Source organism: Thamnophis elegans, chromosome 7 (genome assembly GCF_009769535.1).
Source record: "Thamnophis elegans isolate rThaEle1 chromosome 7, rThaEle1.pri, whole genome shotgun sequence".
NCBI lineage: Eukaryota > Metazoa > Chordata > Lepidosauria > Squamata > Colubridae > Thamnophis > Thamnophis elegans.
Window position 1 is genome coordinate 33,817,773 of NC_045547.1, and position 26,962 is coordinate 33,844,734.

Sequence of the window (26,962 nt, forward strand, 5' to 3'; positions counted from 1 at the left end):
ATGCTTATCTGGTGAGGTGTGGCTAATGCCCCAGTTTTATAGCTTACATGTTCTCTACAGCAAACATGAAAAATAACCTTTGGTCTCTTCCCATCTTCATGAGTTCTGCTCCTGTTAATTGTTCACAACAGAGGTGACAGGTAAGGCAAATGGGCGTGGAGTGAAAAAGAAGCACCGAAAAGAACAAAAGGACCCATTTTAAAAAAGGAAAGTTGAACAGAGTGCTAGGCATAAGGCAGACGCTCCTGGTTAAAATATGCCAAGTGCCAGTACAAAGTATAATAAGGCAACAATGATGTATCAGCTTGTAGGAACATCATTTCTCTTGAATCAGCTGCTGTGGCACACTAGTGAAACCAAGTGTGGGGAAGATGAATATGTGATCAATGTAATGATGCTAAATGACTTTGATAATCCAGTGATATCAGAGAACTTAAAACCAACTGTAGAACTGGGGCTCAGAATCGTGAATAAAATTCTGAAAGGTAAGAATGTTAATTGCATTGCTCTAATAGTTTTCTGTAGCTATCAATAATTGATCGATACAGTTTAAACCAAAAGCTGCCCTAACAGCTTTTATGTGGGTTCAGGGTTGGTTTTAATGAATCATAATTCATAATATTTTTCAAAGTCATCTTTATTTTAAAAACAAACATTTTGAAGCATAACATCAAAATACAATTTATGTAATCTAATATGTTTAGTATTATGCAAAATATTTAAAATACTACAATTTGGTAACGATACAGGTCCAGATTACAGCACAAATATACAGGATACCTGCTAATTTCGTTTCTCAAATTTATGTCACTGAGAATGCAATTTGTGCTGTAACTATTTTTCTTTCATGTGATATCAGTTGTAATTGATCTTACAACTGCTATATTAAAATGGATTATTGCTCATTATCGAGACTGCTTGTTGCTTAGTGCTTATGATAGTAATATTATGGCAGAACAGACTATTTATGGTGGGAATTTAATTCCAAACATTAGGAGGAGAGCAGCTTTGGAAACTTTGGTTGAAAATTTTGCAAATAAATTCTTTAGATATAAGCGTTTGCCTTAAATACTACTCACCTATTGTTTTAAAATAAGACTAACAGCATTCAGGCTTTAAATTGTATTTAGCTGTTTTGAAGACAGTTCTCTATCTGCAAATTTTGCCAGATCAAAAGAATGAGACAGAAAGTATAATAAATTTCCATAGTACAGTGGTAGAGTTCGATTAAAATTCCCATGTTCTATTCCATTTATTTCAAATATAGAAGATCTACAATGTATGTATATATAGTGGAAACACACAATACAATAAAATAGCTATAAATCCTTATTAAAATTATTGTGTTACATATTATTTTATTAAATTATTTTACAGTTCAGTAGATTTTTTATCATTTAAAATTTATCTTACAATTCAGTATTCTATTTGCATTTTTGTTACAGAAAACAACATGACTGTCAATGTAAGTGCTACATATGATGTGTTCAACACATCTATCTATTCCTCACAAGGGTGCCGCAGTACCACTTGTGAAGGTGTGACATTTGTTAAACAGCTCAATGTGAGTATGATGAACTTTTATAGCTATATTTCTAGCTTTGACATGCTTTATAGTGACTTTATAGTGACTGTTATGCTGTTATGTACAGATATTTTTCTCTTTATTTTCAATATTTTTACTTTTTATTCAGAACATTAAAATACAAATTCCAAAAAAGGAAAAAAGAAAATACAAAAACAAAGCAAAACTAGACAAAACAAAAAAGAGGAGAATATAACTGCAAAAATGTGCATAAAAAGAAAAAAACCATACACATAAATTGACCTCACCCCCAGTTGAATGCTTGTAAATATATTTCAAGAATAGTAGTTCCCACCCTTGCAAAACAGACACAAACTTTATGAGTTTCTACAATTTTGTTTGCCCAACCCTTTTGACCTGATATCTATCTACTATATATATAGTAGATAGATTTCTATAAATCTTGGTGGGGGTGTGTGGCTTTGTTTCAGTAAGTGGATTGATTGGCTGTGTGGTTGTATCATGATTGGTAGATTGGTGCTGATTGGTGCTGGCTGTGTGTCCATTGTTGTTTTGTGTTGTATCAGCCTGGGTGGTGGGTGGGGCTCATTTGTTGACTAGGGCTGGTTTCCAGATGTCTGGTAGGTGGGAGGTATCGTCATGTTTATTCATGTTGTGGAGGGTATTTCTCTATTTCGATAGCTTTCATAATTATTCTCTTGTTGAAGTGAATTGAAGTGAATTGAATAACTGAAGTGAATTGAAGTGAATTGAATAATTGAAGTGAATTGAATTGAATAATTATGGAAGCTATCGAAATAGAGAAACACCCCCACAACATGAATAAACGTGATGATACCTCCCGCCTACCAGACATCTGGAAACCAGTCCTAGTCAACAAACGAGCCCTACCCACCACCCAGGCCATTACAACACAAAACAACAACGGACAAACAGCTAGCACCAATCAGCACCAATCTACCAATCATGATACAACCACACAGCCAATCAATCCGTGACCCGTCAAAAGCGCGAACGTCATAAGTGCGCTGACAACACCGCGGCGCTAAAACCGCGATTTCAAAAGCGCGCCGACAACAGCGCACCGACAACAGCGCGCCGACAGAAGCGCGATTTCATTTAAGGTAAGATTTACAGTTAGGTTTAGGGTTAGGTTTAGGGTTAAGTTTAGGGTTAGGGTTAGGGTTAGGTTTAGGGTTAGGTTTAGGGTTAGGTTTAGGGTTAGGTTGAGGGTTACGTTACAGCGCACTTCTGTCGGTGTGTTTTTGTCGGCGCGCTTTAGGGCTAATTCGTCACACGGTTTTGTTACCGCGCTTTAGACACCGCGGTTTAGTCAGGCGCGCTTTTGTTGTGCGCACATTTGTGGTGGAACCAATCAATCCACCTACTGAAACAAAGCCAGCACTCCACCCCCTACCCCCCTAAGATTTATAAAAGATGGCAGCTCCAACTACACTTTAAGGTGAAAACACCAGCCTGAAGATGGCGAGTGAGACCTCGCTGAAATGTTGCCAAGACAATCTCAATCTTACATGAGAAAAGACCTGAATACAACAACACCAGCATACCTACACCCATGAATATCTATAAATAATAAATAATAAATAATAAATAAATAAATACATATATACATACATACATACATACATACATACATACATACATACATACATACGGCAAAAAAGTATTTAGTCAGCCACCAATCGTGCAAGTTCTCCCACTTAAACAGATGAGAGAGGCCTGTAATTGACATCATAGGTAGACCTCAACTATGAGAGACAAACTGAGAAAACAAATCTAGACAATCACATTGTCTAATTTGGAAAGATATTTTTTTCAAATTATGGTGGAAAATAAGTATTTGGTCAATATCAAAAGTTCATCTCAATACTTTGTTATATATCTTTTGTTGGCAATGACAAAGGTCAAACGATGTCTGTAAGTCTTGACAAGGTTGATACACACTGTTGCTGGTATGTTGGCCCATTCCTCCATGGAGATCTCCTCTAGAGCAGTGATGTTTTGGGGCTGTCGCTGGGCAACACGGACTTTTAACTCCCTCCAAAGGTTTTCTATGGGGTTGAGATCTGGAGACTGGCTAGGCCACTCCAGGACCTTGAAATGCTCACCGTTCTTGTGATCATTTTGACCCCCATGGGGTGAGATCTTGCATAGAGCCCCAGATCGAGGGAGATTATCAGTGGTCTTGTATGTCTTCTATTTTCTAATTATTGCTCCCACAGTTGATTTCTTCACACCAAGTTTGCCTATTGCAGATTCAGTCTTCCCAGCCTGGTGCAGGTCTACCATTTTGTTTCTGGTGTCCTTCGACAGCTCTTTGGTCTTCACCATAGTGGAGTTTGGAGTGTGACTGTTTGAGGTTGTGGACAGGTATCTTTTATACTGCTAACAAGTTCAAACAGGTGCCATTAATACAGGTAATGAGTGGAGGACAGAGGAGCCTCTCAAAGAAGAAGTTACATGTCTGTGAGAGCCAGAAACCTTGCTTGTTTGTAGGTGACCAAATACTTATTTCCACCATAATTTGCAAAAAAATTCTTTCCAAATCAGACAATGTGATTGTCTGGATTTGTTCTCTCAGTTTGTCTCTCATAGTTGAGGTCTACCTATGATCTCAATTACAGGCCTCTCTCATATTTTAAGTGGGAGAACTTGTTTGTTTTTACAACCTTCTCTCAAATCATTTCTGGAAATTAATATAGAATCTTGAAAAATCCTCTAGATAGACTTGATATATTTACTTTTGCAAATCACTTCCCCAAATAATTTTCAAAACATGCATAGCCCGACTATCTGATATTGAGTTTAATTAAAAATAAATACCATATCTTTTGGACTATAAGATTCACTGGAGTATAAGATGCACCAAGAGGTAAATTAAAAAAAACAGTACTCTGCAGGCCTCCCAACCCTCTGCACAGCTTGCTTTTTGTGAAAAACAGGGCGTGCAGAGAGTTTGAGAGGCTTGCAAAGTGCTACTGAGGGCTTGGGCCGGGGGGGGGGGGACAACAAAAAGCAAAAATGGCCCCCTTTTTACGCAGAAATGGGCCCATTTTTTTTGAAAAACGGGGCATGCATAGGCTTTGGGAGGCTTGTAGAGTGCTTCTGGGGCCTGGGGGGGGCAAAAAATGGCTGTTGCTCGTTTTTGCCCTCCCCAGCCCCCAGGAGCACTTCACAGGCCTCCCAAACCCTCTGCAAGTCTATTTTTTTTAAAGGGGGCAGGGTTTTGGGAAACCAAAAATGCTGTATTCGGTGTATAAGACATGCTCAGATTTTCACTCTCTTTTTTGGGCGGAAAAGGTGCATTTTGTACTCCAAAAAATACAGGTATATAAAAATATTGCTATAGGATATGATATTGAGCTCTGACAAGGGAGAATGGATTAAAGACTGACAAGCCTTCTGGACATATCCTGAAAAAGAATCTCTACCTTCCACCCTAGCAGAGTCAGAACAAGAATTAGAAGCCTTTTTTTTTTCTTCTTCTTAGTGTTTTCCCCAAGGTGCTACTTTTTCAAATCAATCAAATATCGATGTGTTCTTGTGACAGAAATTGACCAACCAGCTTGTCACCCAACATCATGGGTTGAGAGAGTCACCCAGCTAGTTTTCATTGCTATGGCATAATTAGAACTCATGTCTCCTGGTTTCTAGAATAGACTAAACTGGTTCTCTGTATTAGAAGCCTTAAATCCGGGAGAGTAATGTCAGCATCCCAGCATTCAGAGTTCTGATTGAATGATTCAGTTCTGTGAGAAATAAGATCTGCTGGGGAGCAGCCTTAAAATCAGGTGCCTGTTTTAGATGAGATCACAGTGTTTAGAGGGGGAAATTACTTGTCAGGTTGCTCAAACACACATCTACCGGTATGTATACCTATTCGATTCAAAATCTAGTTAGCCCAGTTACCTTTGCATTCATTCCTTATGCTGGCATCAAAGGATTATACTTTGCTTACCTATTTATAGGATGACATGTTCCACAACATACCTTTCTGCCTTTTTTTTGTTTTTGTTTTGAGTGGGACCTGCATGTTCCATCTTCAAATGTATTACTTCACCTAAGTAAGTACAGGACATAAAGCTAAACATTATCACTATTGCATGGCATCTTATAATGATTTGCATCATGCTAATTATACATTGATTATTACATTATTTAATGGTAAATGCAGTTATATAACTGCCCATCTTAAAAGACACAATTCTGGGTGGCTCACAACTGCAGTACAAAACTAAAGTTCTATTAAAACAATAAAAACAAAACCTGGGACCATAACCATTTTCCTCCAGTGCAGCTTCATCCTCTTCAGATTTCAACTCATCTTGATCTAATGCTTAATGACCTTCCTGAGTGCAATAGGACTGGAGCTACTTTAATCCTGTGGTGGAGCACTCTGTTCAAGAGAAGGGAGACAACAGCTGAGAATACCTGCTTTAATGGCCCATAAAATGACAGTTATTTAAAGTAGGGATTTCAAAACAGCCACCCCTTCAGTCTTCTAAAGCAGTGGTCTCCAACCTTGGCAACTTTTAGACCTGTGGACTTCAACTCCCAGAGTTCCTCAGCCAGCAAAGGACAGAAACCATTGGGAGCAAGAAATCTTGAAGATATGTAATACAAGCCATGTTGAGCTTTAAAGATGACAATAAGCATCTTGAATTGCTCCTGGAAGCCTCTTGAAGTAGAGGTACTGTATATACTCGAGTATAAGCCTAGTTTTTCAGCCCACTTTTTGGGCTGAAAAAAAGCCGCCTCGGCTTATACTCGAGTCAGTGAAAAATTTGCCCGAAATGGAGGAGAAAAAGGGGCGGGGCCATGCCGCTGGGTGACACTCGTGAATGTCCCAGTGCCCCTGTGAGTTTCCCCTCCCTCTGTGTCAGTTTGCCGCGCAGCGCGCACCGCACCATCCCCCCTCCTCACGTTCTAATGTAATGCAGGGCTGTCTTACGATTCCCTTCCTCCCCCTCCTGCCGCTCTGCAACGATGTCCCACCTCCTCCTTGTTATGGCAAGCAGCCACATAGCGATGTCCCACTCCTCTGGTACAGTGATCCATGATAGGAATCACTGTGCCGTGTGTCATAGGAGGCGGGACATCGCTCCGCGGCTGCACGGGACATCATCATCACAGCGGGACATCAGCATCATGAGGTGAGTGAAGTATTTCATTGATACACCGCTATGTTTACTGTTTTTCTTTGAAATAAATATTCAAAAACATTATTGGTATCTTATTTTTATTTTTGAAATTTACCGGTAGCTGCTGCATTTCCCACCCTAGGCTTATACTCGAGTCAATAACTTTTCCAGTTTTTGTGGTAAAATTAGGTGCCTCGGCTTATATTCGGGTCGGCCTATACTCGAGTATATACGGTACTATCTGGGCAAAATAAAGAACATCCATAACTACTTAAGATGTTGCTTCAGGATGGTGGTTAAGTACAGTTTCATTTTAAAGCATATAGTAGTAATCTGATCAAGAGGTAATTAAAACATGAGGAAAGTAGGCTCTCTTTCCAGTAATGGTTATAAATAGAACACTTGATGAAGTTGAGTAAAGGCATATTCTAATATTATCTTTATTTAATCTTTTATATTATAGGCTTATCAGAAACTTGGTTGTGTTGTCCTGGGTCCTATGTGTTCATTTGCCACATATGAGTTGGTCACGTAAGTATTAACAAATACAGATAATCCTCAATTTTGTCCATTCATTTGGCGAATCGTGCAAACTTATGCTGGTTAGAAAAGTGACTTATGACTGCTCCTCGCTTTTATGATAATCACAGAATTGTTATGGCACATAATCACAATTCATTGCTGGCAACCAACATGTATTTACAATGATTGCAGCATCATTTCAGCCTTCCCAGCTGGCTCCCAAGAACCAAAATTAATGGGAAGCCACCAGGGAAGGTTGCAAACCATAATCATGTGATGGTCTTGCTTATCAACCATGTTGAGTTGCTTAACAATCATGATCACATGATGTCTCACTTATTGACTGCACCACTTAATAATGATTTTTCCAGTCCCACTTATGGTCATAAGTGAAGGACTATCTTTTTTGAATAAAGTTAAAATATTGAATCGACTTTGACATATTTAAAAGTTTAGGAGTTGAATGTATAAAATATTATAGCAATAGCAATGACCCTTAGATTTATATACCATGTGCACAGTGCTTTACAGTTTACAGAGTCAGCATATTGCCCCCAACAATCTGGATCTCATTTATACCAACCTCTGAAGGATGGAAGACTGAGTCACCTTGAGCTGGTGAAACTCAAACTGCTGACAATCGGCGTCAACCCTAATTAGCCTGCAACACTGCATTCTTACCCAGTGTGCCACCATGGCTCAGGTTATCCTTTCTCATTTTATAGATAATCAATTTCTTTGCTGCTCTCTAGAAGTTGTCCATATTTCTAAATCCCCAACCTGGTAACCTTAGAATTGCAGGTCCATTGACAGATGAATAATCAAAGCAATTTGTCCATAATTCTCCATGCCCAATATCCACCTTACTGGCCCTGATAGTTGACAAGTGAAAGAATCAACAGAAGCAATCCACACTGTAACATTTGAAACATTTGACTATAACTACTTGTATAATTTATTAAATCATTTTTCTGAAATAAACAGCTAACTTTATTTTGGTTTTATACTGATTTTAAGCTGAAGTCAAGCTGAAGAGTATTACATGTGTGTTTCCCATTAGTTCTAGTATGAAATATTGACAGCAATAGCAGCCATGGTAAGATATATGGTTAGTCTTTATTTTCTAGATCAGAGAATATATTGGATCTCCCTCTGATTTCTATTGGGAGTTTTGGTCTGTCTTGTGACTTCAAAAAAAACTTAACAAGGATGTTAACACCAACTAGGAAAGTGACCTACTTCTTGATTGATTTCTGGAAAAATAGCGATTTGACATTCAAAAAGGACGTGTGGAGATCAGTTTATGTCTATAGGAAGAATGACATCAATGAAGACTGCTACTGGTAGGAAACTTTCAGGCTATCATTTTGAAATCTTATTATTGTTGTTGCTTGCACAATCAACCAGATATTCAGATTGGGTTTGGCATTTTTGTCTACCTATTGAGTCCTTACCAAGGACCTGAGATAGGCAGATCTGGATGTTTGATGGTATTATAGACATTGTTGCAGGTTGGAAGCTGTTCCAAGTAAATATGTCTTTTGCAATTGACTGATGGTGAATTTGTCAATGCCAATGGAGTTCAAGTGGTGCTCTAGTTGTTTTGGGATGCACCCAAGATGCCTCTTACTATTGGTACTATCCTTGCTTACCTTTGGCACAGTTGGTCTATTTCTATTTTTAGGTCTTTGTATTTTGTTATCTTCTCCAGTCTGCTGTTCTCTTCTAGTCTGCTGTTCTCTTCTGGTCTGCTGTTCCAGGCATTGCCACATCCACCATCCAGACTTTCTTGTCTTTCTTATCAACAACTGTTAAGCCCAGAGTGTTATGTGGCAGGTTCCTGTCTGTTTGAATTCTAAAGTTCCAGAGCAATTTAACTTCTTCACTTTCTATGACTTTCTCTATTTAATGGTCCCACCAGTTCTTGCTTGCAGACAGATGATATTTCTTGCAGATTTTCCAATGCATCATTGTTACTACTTTGTCATGCCGCTGCTAATCAGTCTGTGTGATCTTCTTACCAGGTGGCCCACTGTTTCTTCAGCTTCTTTCCATAGGCAGCACTTACTGGAGTGGTGCCATTCCATTTAGAATAAATGATGATAAATCTCCAGATCAAGGCTCCATATATCCACAGCCACTCTATCTTACCAGGGTTTAATTGAAGCCTCTTATTCCCCAACTAGACTCCTACAGCCTACAGGCACTGTGAAAAGGCAGCCAGGCATCACTTGGATGACCAGAGATGGAAATGTAAAGGCTGAGTATCAGTATTACTGATATCTCTTCCATTCCATAATCCACCCAAGGTAGATGTTAAAAAGGAATGGTGAGAGTACTGAGCCTTGTGGTATTCCACAAGGAGTGGCTATCGGCTGGACCTCTTGTCCCCTATCAATACTGAATGGAACTGGCCATTGAGAAAGGAATCAAACCAATGCAATACTGCACCACCCAGTCCCAAATCCCACAACTGGGCTAAAAGGATACCATGGCTGATAGTACTGAAAGCATCTAAAAAGTCAAGGAAGTCAAGGATCGATGCACTAGCCCATCTGCTCTCATAAAATATCATTGACAAGTATGACCTGTTTCTATCCTGTAACCTGACTGAAAGAAGTCTAGACAATCTGTTTCATCCAGAACCCTCTGGAGCTGTAACACAACCACTTTCTCTACCACCTTTCCTAGTAAAGGAAACTGAGAAACTGGACAGAGATTGTCCAGTAAATGGGGTAAGGTGGGAGCAGGCTAAGCCTCCTTCAAGGGTTTTGGGAAGACTACACACCCTGCAGTAGTCACAGCATGCAACCACCCAGAAGCTACAATCCTGGAAAGTTTCCCTAACCAGGAGGGACAGCATGGTGGCAATTGACAAGGCTACCTTGTGTAAAAGCAAGTATACAAGCTGTAGCAAGCTGTGAAGCTGACTTGTAACACACCTCTATTTGCAATTTGGCAACAGAAATGAAGGGAGGGGAGAAGGATGATGCTTGGAATGTATCAGGAACTTGAAGGGAAGTGAGGAATGTATGTGAGATGTTTGCAGCCTGAGAAGATCATGATACTTCAAGGCCGTGCAATGGGAACCTTCTGAAGGTGCAGTCTGTTTCCCAAAATAAAAATAATTGGATTGGTGGACGCTGGACAATGGGTGGTCAAAATGGGCAAAGGGAAATTATGCTGTTTTTAATTTGCAGACCTCAGAGATAGTTGCACTTCTTCTGTATAGATCTATCTGTAAAGTTATAATCTTAGTAAAATAATGTCCCAGGAATTTCTTTTGCTGCATATGCCAAAAGGATGGTTGACACAAGCAAAGCATAGAAATGCGATTTTCACAACACATAGACTTAATCATAGTTTCAACTGCTAGAGCAAGCTAAATCCAAAAATGCTAGAGAATGTAATTCCCGGAAACCTGACATTCAGACAAATCAGTCATCAATACACACTTAGAGATAAACTACATTTACATGCCATTCAAAGGAGATAATAAAATAGCTAAGAAGAACATAAGAAAACCAAAAAACATCTTCTCCAGCCACTGCTCAGATCAGCAGGGATTAATATCAGACCCAAAAAATCAAGCAGAAAAAAGTATCCTTATTGAGAAAACTACCAATGAAAAAACCCCATTCCCATTAACACTGGCAAAGAAAGCTACCGTATACAAATAGGGAGCAAACTCTACATTCACTCTACATTAACAGCAATGATGCTGTTACCTTATCAGGAAAGAAATATCTGTAAACAAACCACCAAGATCAGAGAGCACCAAGTTATATTTGGCTACAGCTTGCTTGTCCAGGGTGGGGGGACAATCTCCCCCTCCTCTCGACAAACGTAATTTATGTTAGCTGAAAGTATCTTAGAGATTTAAAGGGAGCAGTAGGAAACTTCTGACTAAAAACATGTTTTGCATGGACTTGGATAACAAGATAGGTGACATATAAATTAATAGATATGGATGGATGGATGGATGGATGGATGGATGGATGGATGGATGGATGGATGATGGAGATAGAGATGTACAGATAGAGATGTATACTGTACACACATGAACACCAGTGGTGGGTTTCAATTTTTTTAGAATCTCCTCTGTAGGTGTGGCCTGCTTTGTGGTAGTGGCTTGCCAACCATATGACTGAGTGGGAGTGGCTTGGCAGTCATGTCACTGGGTGGGCATGGCCAACTTGTAAACTGTGGTGAAACTCACTTAACAACGCTCTTGCTTAGCAACCAAAATGTTGGCTCAGAAACTCTGACATTTGAAGCATGCGAGTCTTAAAACTGTCAAGTTACAAGACCTTTGCACTCCTAACCCTTTAGAAAAAAAAATTCCAGGGTTGTTCAAACTTGACAGCTTTAAGACTTGTGGACTTCAACTCCCAGAATTCCTCCTCTCCCTCTTCATCTTGATGATGTGCGGAGGGGCGGGGGGAGGGAGCTGGAACCAGTTCTAAACAGCACTGTAGATTTCTGGAACCTCTTCTATAGAAGAGGTTAGAACTGGCAGGAACCCCCCCTCTCTCTTCTCTCTCCCTCCCTCCCCCCTCCCTCCCTCCCTCCCTCTCCTTCTCTCTCTCTCTCTCTCACACACACACACAGACAGAGGCACCATGACAAGAAGGACACTCCATTGGTACAGAACTGAATTGCAAGGGTTGTACATACTGAAGTCATAGCTTACAATTCTATAAAGCTATACGTTATATACTTTATTATGTGATACAGAGTTAAAAATGCTGCACATAAAAGTATTAAGACCTATGACATGAATATTCAGAACAATAGACAGATAATCCTTATTTAACATCCTGTTGCTTAATTATCATTCAAAGTTACAACAACCCCCCCCCCCGAGCTACTTATGTCCCAATCCTGAGTACCAATGACTATAGAAATACACATATTAATTTCATTTCCAGGCTCAGTTATGGTCAAGGAAGCCTATTATATGATAGGATAAGAGAAACATCCCTTCCCATTTTTAAAAGTAAGCTTAATATGATGGAAGCAGTGACGTGCGGTGAGGTTCATGCCTGGTGAGGCTCAGCTGGGCATCCTTTTGCGAAGCAGGGCAGCGTTCGGCCTCGGCGGTGGGAGGGGAAGTTGCATCACGGGAGCTGCCAAGCACTGGGGTCTGCAGCAAAGGCGATTGGCGGCTCCCACGATGCAAAGTGCCCCGCCGCCCACCCGTTGACCCAGCCTACGGCCGCTGCTTCTCCAAGCTCCACCGCTGGAAGTCTCGGATCGCCTCTGGGGGAAAGCTGAGTGAGGCCACGGAGAAGCTTTGCTCCGCTTCTCACTCAGCTTTCCCCCAGAGGCGATCCGAGACTTCCAGCGGCGGAGCTTGGAGAAGCAGCGGCCGCAGGCCGGGTCAGCGGGTGGGCGGCGGGGCACTTTGCATCGTGGGAGCCGCCAAGCGCCCAGGTCTGCAGTAAAGGCGCTTGGCAGCTCCCGCGATGCAAAGTGCCCGTCTCCACAAGAAAGAAGCGAGGGCTTCTCCCCGCCTGGGTCTTGTAAGGAAACCCCCAGCTAAGCGTTTTGTGGCTGGCTGAAATGCGCGGACATTTCCAGCCACCCACAGGGGGACTAGGAGGGAAGGAGTCGCTCCTCGGGAGTCTATCTAGCCAGCAGCCCCAGGAGACACCCCCCGCCCCCCAGAGAAGAATTGGGGCCACCAAAGCTCCCACACCCACCCACCTTTGGGATGCAAGAGACAGCAAAGCGAAGGGAATCTGGACCCTGGGAAGGTTGGGGAGGGGTGAAGAGCGAGCCTCCTCCTTCTCCCCCACTCCTTCTCCTCTGAAGCGTGCCCTCCGAAATAACCCGCCCAACGTAAGCATGCTCAAGAAGACATGATTGGCTGCTTCCAGATCAGGAGGCGGGAGAATTAGTGCCTCTTTTCCATCTGAACTTCTTTGCCTTTTAACTCTTTCTTAACTTTTAGAAGGCGAAAAACTCCTTATGGAAAAGAGGCCCTGAGTTCTCTCGCCTCCTGCTTTGGTTAACACTAAGCAGACACCAAGCCACTGTGACCTGGAATCTGGTAGCAACTATCTTGGCTTTAATTATTTAAAAAAAATATTTAAATTTTTTTCTTTTCCTGAGGAGAGTAGTGAGGCTCCACCTCCCTTGCCTCTAGTGACTGCACGTCTCTGGATGGAAGCCTATGGTCATTATGGATTTTGCAACAAGGATATAATGGTTTTAATACTATGAATGTTGATGCACATTAAGTGCCATCTTTTTTAGAGACATGTACAGCTTGAAATTTGGGGGAATTGGATGCCACAATGCTATCATCTTCCTCATACCAAATATTTTGCCAAACTTCATGCAACTGCCAAATATTAATTTTCCTATTCTTTCTTATTCCAATCCCAGGTATATGAATGCCCTAGATGCTTCAGTTACAGATTTCTCACAATACATGGAGTTCAAGGAAATTCTAAGGACCCCAGAAGATTTGCAAAAAATTGTGAAAAGTTCAGATCGAAAAAGCAATGGTAAGGGCTTTGTGTCTGGAACCCAGACCAGGCCATGAAATCAACTTTAAGGATGCCTAACATTACTTTTACTGAGATTGGTTATAACAACTATTTATCAGGTCTGATCTTCCTCCCACTTCAGCTCCCCCCTCCTCCTCAGGGAGCCATCTCTCTGAGCTGCTTTCAAACGTAATCTTAAAGCTTGTTCTTAAAACTTGGTGTTGCACAGCCAGAATTACCCCCTCTCTGTCTTTCTTCAACTTTTCTGTTCTTAGCCATTGCCACGTTCTGTAATTGTCTCTCTGCCTTCTATTTTTTTAATGTACTGGCCACGCCTTGCCATGCCTCTTTTTTGTTGTTTATTTGGTCTTTCTTGTATGACAATTTGGTCACTCCAGTACTCAGTAAGCCTTCCTGTTGTACCTGCTTTTTCATTGTCCGTCAGATATTTTTCCAATGCCTTTTTTTTCTTCTTCAATCATATGATGTACTTGCAAAATTCCATGCCCACCTATTTTTCTTAGTAAGTAGAGTCTGTCAACATTGCTTATGAGGATGAAGGGAACAATCTATTGTCATTATTTTTCTGGACTTCCTATCCAGGGATTTAATTCTGCTTGAGACCAGTCCTCTATTCCAACTGTGCATCTAATGTCTTTTCATCTGTTTTTTTTTTTAATTGCACTCAGATTGGTTTTGCTGTAAATATTCTGATTGTGATGGTTTTTGGAGTTACAAAATTTCATAATCTATAATTGCATGCAAAAGGTCCAGTCGTGTCTGACTCCAGAGCGTGGTGCTCATCTCTATTTCTTGGCTGAGGGAGCCAGTGTTGTCTGAAGACATTTTCTGTAGTCATGCAAAGATGCCTTATTCACCAAGCTGGCAGAACCACCAATGAGGGTGAAAACTATTGATGCAGACTTGGATGTGGGGGGCAAGTTTTTATTGTACAATCCCTCCTCATCTCACTTTATGACCCTCGATACTCTTTGAAACTCTGTTTAGCTTCCCTCTCTAGATGCTTCATCTCCCACCACACAAACAAATAACCTGGAACTTCTAGAAACATTTTACAAAGGGTCACACATGATCAAACCCATGCAATTTTTTTTCTTTCATTTTGACTTTCATGTTATTAATATTCCTACTCAGAAAACTAACAGGCTAATGCATGCAAGAATATTTTTACCAAAACATAGATCTCTCCTCACTGAGCAAATTCACAGATAGCAGTAACAAGAATAGTATGTGTTGGTTTTGTTCTGTGTTTCTCAACTTCAGCAAAATTAAAATGTGTGGACTTCAACTCCCAGAACTCCCCAGCTAGCAGCATTCCACTTATAATAATATGCAGATTTAAGCCTTGCATTGGTGTCTCACCACTTACCAATTCTTAGAACTTGGGGCAGGAGGAAGTTGAACTTAAGAAGCTTGTGGATGATTGGATAACTACAAATAGACAATTGAATTCCCGCATGTACATGAAACTGGACAGTATTTAAGACAACTTTAACATAAGTGAACATTTCTCTCTTACATATCTCTGATCCACTGGAACAGATGAGTACTCACGCTCTTTAAACCAGAGTGAATGGAATGTTATACTTTGAGCTGTTGGTTATTGGATATTAAACTTTTCAAGTTGTCATGCCATTGCAACATAATGGAAGAAATCTGAACTGGGAATATGTCTATGGAGATTCTCAATAATCCAGGTCATGGTTGTCCCAAAGGTGCTTTTCCAAAAGGCAACTGGACTTTCTTGGTTTTTTTCCTTGAAATGTTCAGTTCTGAAGAGTTTCTTGGATGAGAAGTGAAACATTTTCCAGGAAAACCCCCCAAGAAAGTCCAGTTGTCTTTTGGAAATCATCTTTGGGTTTGGACTGGAAAGTATCTGTACAGAAGATCATGATATTGAATGACTTCTCTGCCTGCTATATTCTCTCTAGAGCAGGGGTATCAAACTCACAGTCCATTGGCCGGATGTGTGACATGCTGGCCATGCCCACTCCTGGTTTAGCGAAGGGGGCAAAAGTTGCAATATGTCACGTAATGACAATGTGTCATTGCGAGTTTGACATCCCTGCTCCATAGGAAATGGATATTCTTTCTTCCCAAATCCCTTCCTCCTTTAGAATCCATGGATGAGTTGGTAGGCAGAGAGATCTATTCAGGATCAGCAGAAATACAAACAGAAGCAAAGAAAGAGTCATAGGTCCTTTCAAGGCTGCTGGATTAGGAGAAAAGAAGATGAGAACTGCTAAGCCTTTCCAGTTATAAAGGAATGGAGAAAGGAAAGTTCCAACCATAAAAGTGGGATAGGTACTAATTCTGGTAAGTTCAAAAGCCAACCACCTGAAACCAGATACTCTGTTCCTGTAACAGGGAACAGGTGGAAACCCTGTGTCACAGAAGCAAGATGTCTCAAGGATATTGCACTGTACAGACGGGACAAAGAATCACAAAGAATAAACCTTGATCTCACCATAAAAAGTGCAGAAAAGAAAAGAAAATAGAAAAAAAAATAAGAATATAGTAAATAAAAAAAGATATAAAGAAATGGCTTTCTTCTTTTTCACACGTATAAACAATTTTAGTAACTTAATGGCATGGCCCAGGCTTAGGACTCAGATTCTGAGATTGAATGTCAGGGTTCCAAATAGCATCCAAAAGTAAATCAGAGACCAAGGCAAAATATTGCCCAAAGTTCCAATTTATTAAGCGAGCCATAATGGCACATCTGGGAAAACCTGAATCTGAAGACTCCCCGGTTTTCCACATCTAGTTGAAAGTTCAAGAACTTGCCCCCACACCCACAAGTCCAACACATGATCCAATCTTCCACTGCCATGCTGGCAGTTCCACCCATCCAGTTCCGGTCAGGTGCAGAGGTGCAAAGACAAAGGATGACCTTGGCTTTCTAGAAAGAATTTTGTTATGGCTACATAGCATCTCACTCCTACAATTCCCCCTCCCATTTCCCCACAATAGAAAATACATAGTAGAATAATAGAAAGTGTGGCAGGCCAAAGATCAAGAAAAGAAAAGAAAAAAGGTGGCTGCAGGCCTGCCACTGAATCTGAGTCTGATCCTGAAGAAGCTGCTTCCGTTCAGCCTGGAAGAACAGAGCCAGGAATCACGTGAGACTGATCAAACATAGGGACCAGCCAAGCTGGAAAAATCAGATGAAGTTGGTGTAATGCCTTCCAATCCATGTATCACGGGGCTGTCAAACTTGCAGCCAACGAGCTGCATGCGTCACACACTGGCCATGCCCACGTCCGGTTTAGCTAAGGGGGAAAAGTCCTGATACATCACATGACAACACCGTGACAATGCAAGTTTGACACCCCTGATGTACCAGATGAGTAGAGAAGAGATCAGCACAGTGAAGTTTATTACAATGCTGTCCAAGCAAAAAAAAATAAACATTATTGACAGCTGACTGTAGCCTTATTTAAGAACCAGTCCTGAATCAGGCTCTCTTTGTTGGAGATAACTTCTGACTGTATGGCTGTGCATGACAATCATAAGTGGAGTGTTCTCTTTAAACTGTCTCCTTTGGACTGTCTGATAATCTGGACCTAGCTCTTTAAAACTTGGACTGAATTTGAACTCTTCTTCTGAGTGCCCCTATTTCAAAACAAACGTTGCAGGCAAGTGTTTGACTTGTTTACATTCCTTTGCTTCATTTTTAGCTTTTCAGCCTTGAAGTAAAACTGATAATTTCCTGAAAAACCATATGTGTCAGTGAGACTGAAACTTGAGAGAGGACGCTTATCATCTTCTTTTAAGATACAGCAAATGATCTCTTTTTCCCATATCCCATCTCTTATCTATAAACAAATCCTTTAAAACCTTGTCATTTCAACCCCAATCAGCCATTGGGGATTGCCAGAGATAACAACATATCTAGCTACACCTTGATCAAATAAGTCAGCTTTATATTTATATACTGCCTCTGGAAGTTGTGAATGCTCCAACACTGAAAGTTTTTAAATGTTTAAATGTTTATTGCATTTGTATGCCGCCCTATCCCGAGAGACTCAGGGCGGCTAACAAGCAAGGGGGAAGGGAAATACAAACAAAAGACAAAACAGGCAAGTTAAAAACAGAGCAACAGTCACAACAGTTTAAATGGGGCCAGGAACTCATCAGCCCCAGGCCTGCCGGAACAGCCAGGTCTTAGTGGCTTTGCGGAAAGCCGGAAGGGTGGTGAGGGTCCAGATTTCCACGGGGAGATCGTTCCAGAGGGCTGGAGCAGCCACAGAGAAGGCCCTCCCCCGAGGAGTCGACAGTCAACATTGGCTAGCTGATGGTATTAGGAGGAGGCCTAATCAGTGGGATCTAATTGGTCGTAGGGAGGTGATTGGCAGGTGGCGGTCTCTCAAGTACCCAGGTCCAATACCATGTAGGGCTTTAAAAGTAGCGACTAGCACCTTGAAGCATGTCCGGAGACCAACAGGCAGCCAGTGCAGCTCGCGGAGGATAGGTGTGATGTGGGTATACCGAGGTGCACCCACAATCGCTCACGCGGCTGCATTCTGGACAAGTTGAAGTCTCCGAATGCTCTTCAAGGGCAGCCCCATGTAGAGCGTGTTACAGTAGTCCAGTCTTGAGGTCACAAGGGCGTGAGTGACTGTTCTAAGGGCCTCCCGGTTCAGGTAAGGTCGCAATTGGTGCACCAGTCGAACCTGGGCAAATGCCCCCCTGGTCACAGCCGACAAATGATGTTCTAAAGTCAGCTGTGGGTCCAGGAGGACTCCCAAATTGCAAAGCCTGTCTGAGGGGCGTAGAATTTGACCCCCCAGCCTGAGAGATGGAGTACAAGGCCAATCTTTGGGAGGGAACAATAATAGCCACTCGGTCTTGTCGGGATTGAGTGCAAGCTTGTTCATCCCCATCCAGATCCTGACAGCCTCCAGGCACTGACACATCACTTCAACCGCTTCACTGAGTTGGCACGGGGTGGACAGATACAACTGTGTATCGTCCGCATATTGGTGGTATTTTATCCCATGTCGACGAATGATCTCACCCAGCGGCTTCATGTAGATATTAAACAGGAGGGGGGACAGGACCGAACCCTGCGGCACCCCATAGTTAAGGGGCCTAGGGGTTGATCTCTGCCCTCCGACCAACACCGACTGCGACCTGTCCGAGAGGTAGGACGAGAACCACCGAAGAACGGTGCCTCCCACTCCCACCTCCCGCAACCGCTGCAGAAGGACACCATGGTCGATGGTATCGAAGACCGCTGAGAGGTCAAGGAGCACTAGGATGGAAGCATGGCCCCCATCCCTGGCTCTCCAGAGATCATCGATCAGCGCGACCAAAGCAGTTTCTGTGCTGTAGCCAGGCCTGAAACCAGACTGAAAGGAATCCAGATAATCAGTTTCATCCAAGGACCGCCGGAGCTGAAAGGCCACCTCTTTCTCAACAACCTTCCCAACAAAGGGGAGGTTGGAAACTGGACGATAGTTACTCAAGATGGCTGGATCCAAAGATGGCTTCTTCAGGAGGGGTCTCACCACTGCCGCCTTTAGGAGGGGCAGGAAGGATCCCTCCCAGAGAGAGGTGCTAACTATCGTCTGGATCCAGCTGCGTGTCACCTCCCTGCTGTTCGCGACCAGCCAGGAGGGACACGGGTCCAGTATACAAGTGGAGGCACTCACAGCTCCCATGGCCTTGTCCACTTCCTCAGGCGTGACAAGTTGAAACTTAGTCCATAAATTTCGCTCAAGACCTTCCCCCGGTACCTCGGCTGGCTCTGAGCAATTGGAGTCCAAGTCTGTCCAAATCCGAGCAACTTTATCCACTAGAAACTGAACAAACTCCTCAGCTCTATCTTGTAAAGGGTCATCCGGATCCCTCCCTTTCAAGAGGGAGCGGGTTATTCTAAACAAGGCGGCTGGGCGCGATTCAGCGGATGCAATAAGAGCGGCAAAATGAGCACATTTCGACACCCGTATTGCCATGAGATAGGCTCTGATAAAGGCTCTCATCAGTGCTCGGTCTGACTCAGACTTACTGGCCCTCCAGTGGTGTTCTAGGCATCTCTCTTTAATAAGAGATTGAACAACCATTTGTTTGAAATGGTATAGGGTTTCCTGCCTAAGCAGGGGATTGGACTTGAAGCCCTTCAAAGTCCCTTCCTACTCTGTTTATTCTGTTCTGTTCTCCTCTGCTCTATTCTAATTTGTATTCCTTTATTTTTAAAGAAACTTTATCTTGAAATAATGTCCTAAAACTTGATTTCTTTACATATTTTCTTTGACCCTTCAAGCCTCTTTTGTAAATCCAATATGTGAAAATTAGCCAGATCATTCTTTTGGTTTGTTATTTGTATAGCTGTCTAAATTATCAACCAGGTTCTTTTGTATGTCCAGTAAGTCTTTTTCTGTATCTTTCCTGTAGTTTGCCATTTTTAAACCAGTCTCACTTTTGTCCAGTAAAACTTTTTCCTCTTCCATAATATTTTAAACATGGTCTATCTATGGAGGTAGACTGTCTTAAAATTAGCTTCTGGATTTATTGTTCAAAAATATCCTTCAATATATCCAATGTTAAAACATTTTGCTTTATTCTGAATTAATGTCAAATTTATGTAGTATTGGGTAGTATTGGGATTTTTAGTTCTTTCTAGTTCTCTCTAGTGTCCAACTTCAAGGTTTTAGTTTAGCATTTAAAATAAAGTATTCACAAGAAAAGTGTGCTCTCATAGGACAGATTATTTTGATTAATTCCAAAATCTTATTTCCAATTTATCTGGACCCTTAGTTCAGTTGTAACTTTCTAAAATCAAATTTTAACCATCCTTTTGCAGTTTATTCCAGTTTTTTAAAAGAATAAAATATTCTTTATTGATCAAGTGTGATTGGACACAAGGAATTTGCCTCTGGTACATAAGCTCTCAGTGTACATACAAACAACAAAGTAATATAAACATAAATTACCAATAGCAGAAGGTAAAAAGAAGGATGAGAAGGATAATAGTAACACTGACCTACTAAACAGATAAATATCTTTAGATATAAGACAATGCAGTGGGAATTGGTGTTTAACCAATTTCGTTGTATTTAAGTACAGTGACAATAAAGATTATACTTATACTTTAGCAGAGCAATGGCATGAGATGACATGTGTCTAGTTGTTTTGGCATGCAATGCCCTATAGTGGCATCCTGAGGGGAGATGTTGAAACAGTTTATATTCAGGATGTGACACACAGAAAGTTTAAAGCTTGTATTTAAAACTTATTTTACTAAGGATTGAACAAGGTCTGTAAGGCATTTACAGTTCTGTAAAAGGGCCTAATAGCTGAAAAGCAGTTAACAAGCATTTCTAACTGTAGTTTTATTGTAAAGGGCCTGGTATTGTGATTTAATCTTGAAGGTGTTCCATTTCCCTGATGGAAGCAGTAAGGTCTTTTTAATGATTTCCTTTATTTTGAGAATTGTCAGTAGATTAAATGTGGTTTGTATGTGACATGTCTAGGGGGTGAATGAGACAATATAAGGAATAAAGTTAAGAAGGAATCTGATTTATTATAATGTTCCTACAGGAGCAACTTATATGGAGCACATGAGGGTGATCTCAAAATCTATCCTTGTCCAGAGAGGAATTGAAGAGTTGGTCAACTTGCTGGCTCTCCATTTTTCTGTAATTGTTGGCTCCACTAAAATATATCTAATAAGTTTCTTTAACAATAAATAGAGGAAGTCCATACTCTTTCTTGATAACCATCAGAATACTAAATTTCAACTTTTGTATTAACCTCTCTGGTTTTGCTTATTTGGTTTTTTTTTAGTGTACTAGATTCCCAATAGTTTTACTGCTTTAATGTTATGTCATGTTCTAAACATAAGATTTTTCTTTTAAAAATATAGTAAAATATCTATTACTTCTTATTTCTCATCCCGTCTTACTTTTTTTAACAGTAATCATCACATGTGGTACTCCAGATGATATCAAAATAGCCCTTGGGGACAAAGGAGTGGATGAAGATATAGTTTTCATCCTGATGGATCTTCACAGGTACAAATTTCATAAAACAAATAAAGAATAATAAAAAGCCATGGAATCTGGATACAGATGTGTTTATTCCTTCAGCCAAGATACTACTCAGAACTCTCAGGATCCTAGATTGAGGAAGACAAATACCACTCATAAGGGGATGAAGGGAATTTTATACGTATTCTATTCCAAAGTAGCTCTCAAATTAAACTTATATTAAAGTTCTGTAAAACTTATGCAAATGAATATTTGATTTACGATCAGTGAATTTCCTTATGGAGGGAGAGTAATTTCTTCTCCACTGATGTCCAAGTTAATAGTTTTTATGCTCGAAGCCTGAGAGGGTAGTATTTGTTTTAAAATCTGTGATTTCCAGCAATGATTGTTATGTACTGCTGAGGTGTAATGCTGCAAGGCCGAAGTTATGTACTCTAGGAAAAAATTATCTACTAAAGTTCATTAATAAAAGAGACCAGCCAACACCCTTCCATCCAAAGCATAACTTGGCTGCGATTCTTTAAAAAGGGCCTGTGTATAACCCCAGGTTTATGCAAAGAAAATATGCATATAATCTGTGAGGCTAGGAATAGTGGTGATAGAGGTAATAAAAGTAGAACTACAAAAACAATGGTTTATTTGCAAGCCAAAAGCTCTTGGAGAAAAAAGATTACTGTTGTTATTGAAGTGCTACCTTTCTTGGCCTGTTTCCCATAGCACTTCTCGCTTTGCAGTATTATAAACATTCTTTTGTTTTCTAAGCATTTCATGGTGTAACTGGCATTTTTACTGCTTCTCTAAGGAGATTCAGGAAAGATGACTGGAAGGCGGTGTGATCTGACCCGATTTTTCTTTTTCAGTACTGTTATGGTATTTCCCACCATTTGTTTAAGGATTTAAGGGGATAAGCAATGGAGTTTGCATCCATATAATTTATGTTCCTGCACATTAGGTTTTCTTAGGGTTTTGCTACTTATCTGAGATGCTTATTAACAAAATGCAGTCTTTGTGTCTTGTGCAAGACTAGAAAGAAGGCAATTATAGGCCTGAGAGCTTTTGTCATCATGTTGTAAATCTTCTGACACTAGCCAAGGCCAAGATTTATACAAACAGCAGCAAAGGCTTGGAGGGTTCAAAGAGAGGCTGCTAGCCTTATAAATTATATCAGTGCCACAAGACTACTAGCTTGAAGAATGGAGGCTGGAAAACTGAATATAATAATTGAAAACTAACTGTGGTTCATTAATTAGAGAATTTAATGAAGCTGTGCCTAAATATTAGTTCTCCTAGAACTAAGGAGAAAATTCCAACGGTGATCACGAACAATAAACCAGTGGAATGGCTTGCGTTCAGAAGTTGTGGTGACCCATCACTGGAGACTTTCAGGAAGAGACTGGACGCCATTTGTCTGAAATGGTATAGACACTCCTGCTCGAGCAGGGGATTGGATTAGATGACCTCCGATGTCCCTTCCAACTCTGTTATGCTATATAGGAGATTAGAAAGATAGGAGTAGAAGTATTATAGTGACAATGGGCTTTGATCATGAAGCATGTTAGATATGCAAATTGAGGTGCTGTTTGCCATGGGGTTGTGTGAAATCCAAAGTGACTTGGATCATGAGGTGCATGTTTGATGTGCAGATCTCTTAGATGTGGAATTTTATGAGGAAGCCTGACATAGTATTGTGATTTAGGAGATTTCCTTATCTTGAGGGGATTTTGCTTCCTGCCTGGCTTCTTGAAAGAACATTTTTTTGTCATCTTTAGCCTCCATAGGTGATAAGCTTTTTAGATATCTCTATAATTTTGTTTGTGACTTTTGCCTGTGATAGGGATGACTCAGGTGGCAAGTGGGTATTTTTCTTCCAACAGAAGTAATCCAGTACATCTATGGCAAGGATTGAGATAACTTTCTTGCTACTCACAAGAAAGGTTATTTGATTCATTTGGTGGATTTAGGCATCCCTAGTTGTTTTTCCTGTAAATGAACCATAATTTTCTTTGGAGGCTCTAGTAGGAATACAGCTATCATATACTGTTGACTGAACGGTATACAGTTTCTATCTCATATGGTCTCCTATTCCACCAATGGACAGTTTTTGTGAGGGGCATATACTATATGCTACAGTGAGGCATGAAGGAGATATCCACCCAGCCGGACAGATCATCCCTTTTGGACAATGGGGTGACAGATGTCTTACCAAATGGTCCTTGCATCTATTCAGGAATCAAATTGATTATAAACTAAGTAGCGGTAGAAGAAAAATATTTCCCGAACAATTCTGTCGAGCCCAAGAGACATGTTCAGACAGATTTTGCGTTCAAGAGCATCAATCTGAATGAGAAAGAGAGAGGCTGAATTAGTGGAGGATTATTTGACTACCTGGAGAGCAAAAGCAATACGCCAGAAATTCTTGACTTTGGCAAAAGTCCCAGAAGTAGAAGGAATGTCAACAGAAAAAGTGAAGTCCCAGAAAGCAAGGCTTCTTAAAAAAGGGTGAGTCAGAGACAGTGATGTGCGGGTGAAGTTTATGGCTGGTGAGGCAGCAATTTTTTAGACTTGTGGACTCTAACTCCCAGAATTCCACAGCCAGGCATGCTCAGTTCCGATTTAAAGCAACAGCATTTGTTTTTCTCCTTTGCTAAATAAGTTTCCTTCTTTCTTTTTCTTTTTCTTCTCCCTTCCCCTCCTTCCTCCCTCTCCTTCCCTCCCCCTCTCAACAAACAAACACACACACACACACACCACACGATACACACAAAATTGCACCAGGAGGATGAAGTTTGAATTCCTTCCCCTCCCTCTGACCCACACGTACCTTTTCCAGCTGTTTCAGAGAGGATTTCAACTTTGTTCTTGCCTGTCATCATAAAAAGAAAAAAAAATGTAAAAGGAAAAAGGCAAGAGCTGAGGTCAGGCTGAGCTAGTTGCTGCCAGAGTCACCGTGGATGACTCTGCTTAACTGTTTAAAAAAGCCTCTAAAAAAACGCCCTCTACAGGAGGAGGCAGGAGAATGAGTGCCTCACCTACGTCAGGAATTTTTCGGCTTTTAACCCTTGCTTAACTCTGCTCGAGTGATCATAAAACGCCTAAAGTCAGACTAGATGAGGCACGTCATTTTCCTGCTTCCTCCTGTAGAGGGCGCTTTTTTAGAGCTTTTTTAGAGGCTTTTTTAAACAGTTAAGCAGAGTCATCCACGGTGACTCTGGCAGCAACTAGCTCAGCCTGACCTCAGCTCTTGCCTTTTTCCTTTTACAATTTTTTCTTTTCATGATGACAGGTGAGGCTCTGCCTCCCCTGCCTCCCCTGACTGCACGTCCCTGGTCAGAGATAAAAGAAACCTCAAGACAAAAAAATGTGTGTTATATTTGTGATATTTACTCCCACAAGAGCTGGAAGCAGCTTTGGTAAACAGTACAATGGTGCCTAAAATAGTCAGTAGTATAATAGTGTAACAGTATAAAGTGGTATAACAGACTAAATGTTAACATTAAAATTCCAAGACAGATCTCCCCCCCCCCCCCCGTCCCCCGCCCCAACCCTTTCCTTCTAGAACAGAAGAAATTGCAGAGCTGGCAGTTAGTGACAATATGAAAAAAAAAGAGTAGGAAAAAGAGAAATTATAAATGTTTCCCTTATCACCACCATCAGAATTTAAAACTAAGGCAAAGCTCTTTAAGTGAAGAATGGCCAAGAACCCACAATGCAACTGTGGTGCCCTAGAACAAACTAATACACATATAGAATGTCTCCTCAGGAAATTTCAAGGCACCTGGGACAATCTCATTGCAGCCACATCAGAAGCAGTTAAATGATTAGCTTCCTTAGTTATCGAATTATAACATCTATCCCACTGCAATTCTAAAGCTCCATATTATGATGTTTTTATTATGGTTTTATCTTAATTCAATACTTTCTATCATGCCGATGCCCTAATTAAATTAAATTTGCATATCACTGTGACTCCTAAACTGGGAGAGTGATTCCAACAGATCCCAGGATCAGAGATTTCAGTGCAGAAAAGGACAGTGGTAGGAACAGCTAAATACCTGCATGCAACCCTCTAACTCCCAGGCCTCTAGTAGAGCACCTGAGATTGAGGACACATATTACCCATAGTCGGTAAAGGGATTTAAAAAAAATAAATCTGTATGTAGACACACACACACACACACACACAATTTGATATGTGTCTGGCAACAAGCAAAGGAAAAATAACTATGGCATCATTCCTCTGTGTCCATTTGTGCTGTAATGCTATGATTATTGTTTTCATGCTAGATGATGACATACGTACTTGAGAAGGTTGTCAGTCACTTTGCCTGTCATGCCCTACATACATTTAATGAGGAAAACTTGATTGGCAGTTACTTGCAACAGAGGGAATAGAGGTGGGATATAGATCAGCAAGGGTTAGCACATGTCATGCTTGCCTAGTTTTCTGTTGCCTCAAGGATGAGAGGAGAGCACTTTCAACTCAGTAGTGAGGAAATGCTCATTTCACACATGACATTGCAATTGTTTTACAAGATCTTTTGGCATGGGATATACATCCAGTCTGCTTGCAAGACTGCCAGCAATTTGACAACTGAAATACAAATCTGGATCAAAATGCAGGTTTATTTATCATCCTGTCCTGTTACTTATTTAGCACTCATATAGAGTTTAGTGAGTTGGGATGTTAATAATTAGTTCAAAATACTGTGTAATGTTCTCTATAACGTAAACCAGTATTGATATGAGAGATGGAGGAAGCTAAGGCTAATGGATAGTCTTGTGCGTATGTTTCAAACAGGAACTTCTGGACATGTACTCATTTTCTTAAGTAAACTATGTACAGTGTATAGCTAATGGATCACAATATATCACTATACTTCCTCTAACTGGCTGCTTTTAAATGCTAAAACAGAAAGATAAGCATTTGACAGTTGTAATAAATGACTGATAAATTTCATGTGAACTATTTCCTTTCTTTATATAGACAAATAATGTTATGTAGTTTAAATCTTTTATTATGCATTTTGTTCACAGCGCTCACGTCAACACACCATAAATTAAATCAATTCAATAAAGAATTGCTGCCTTTTACATGGGGCAGAAAGGTTATTTGTGTTCAAATATTTTATGATTTCCACATTTAAAACTGACAATAATGATAAAACTATATTACAAAACAGGCGTTTGCATTTTATTTCAAGTATTTACTGAAATGATCTT

General features: G+C 40.7%; 1 protein-coding gene across 1 annotated transcript in view; it reads left to right on the forward strand.

The window, feature by feature from the left end:
* The first annotated feature begins 292 nt into the window (after nt 1-292).
* The window catches only part of GUCY2C (guanylate cyclase 2C), an 81,505-nt gene continuing 54,835 nt past the window's right edge, over nt 293-26,962 (forward strand). Inside the window, 6 exon segments of the mRNA XM_032221158.1 lie at nt 293-485; nt 1,446-1,564; nt 7,172-7,239; nt 8,358-8,573; nt 13,624-13,745; nt 21,670-21,766. Of these exon segments, the coding sequence (XP_032077049.1) occupies nt 293-485; nt 1,446-1,564; nt 7,172-7,239; nt 8,358-8,573; nt 13,624-13,745; nt 21,670-21,766 (815 nt within the window).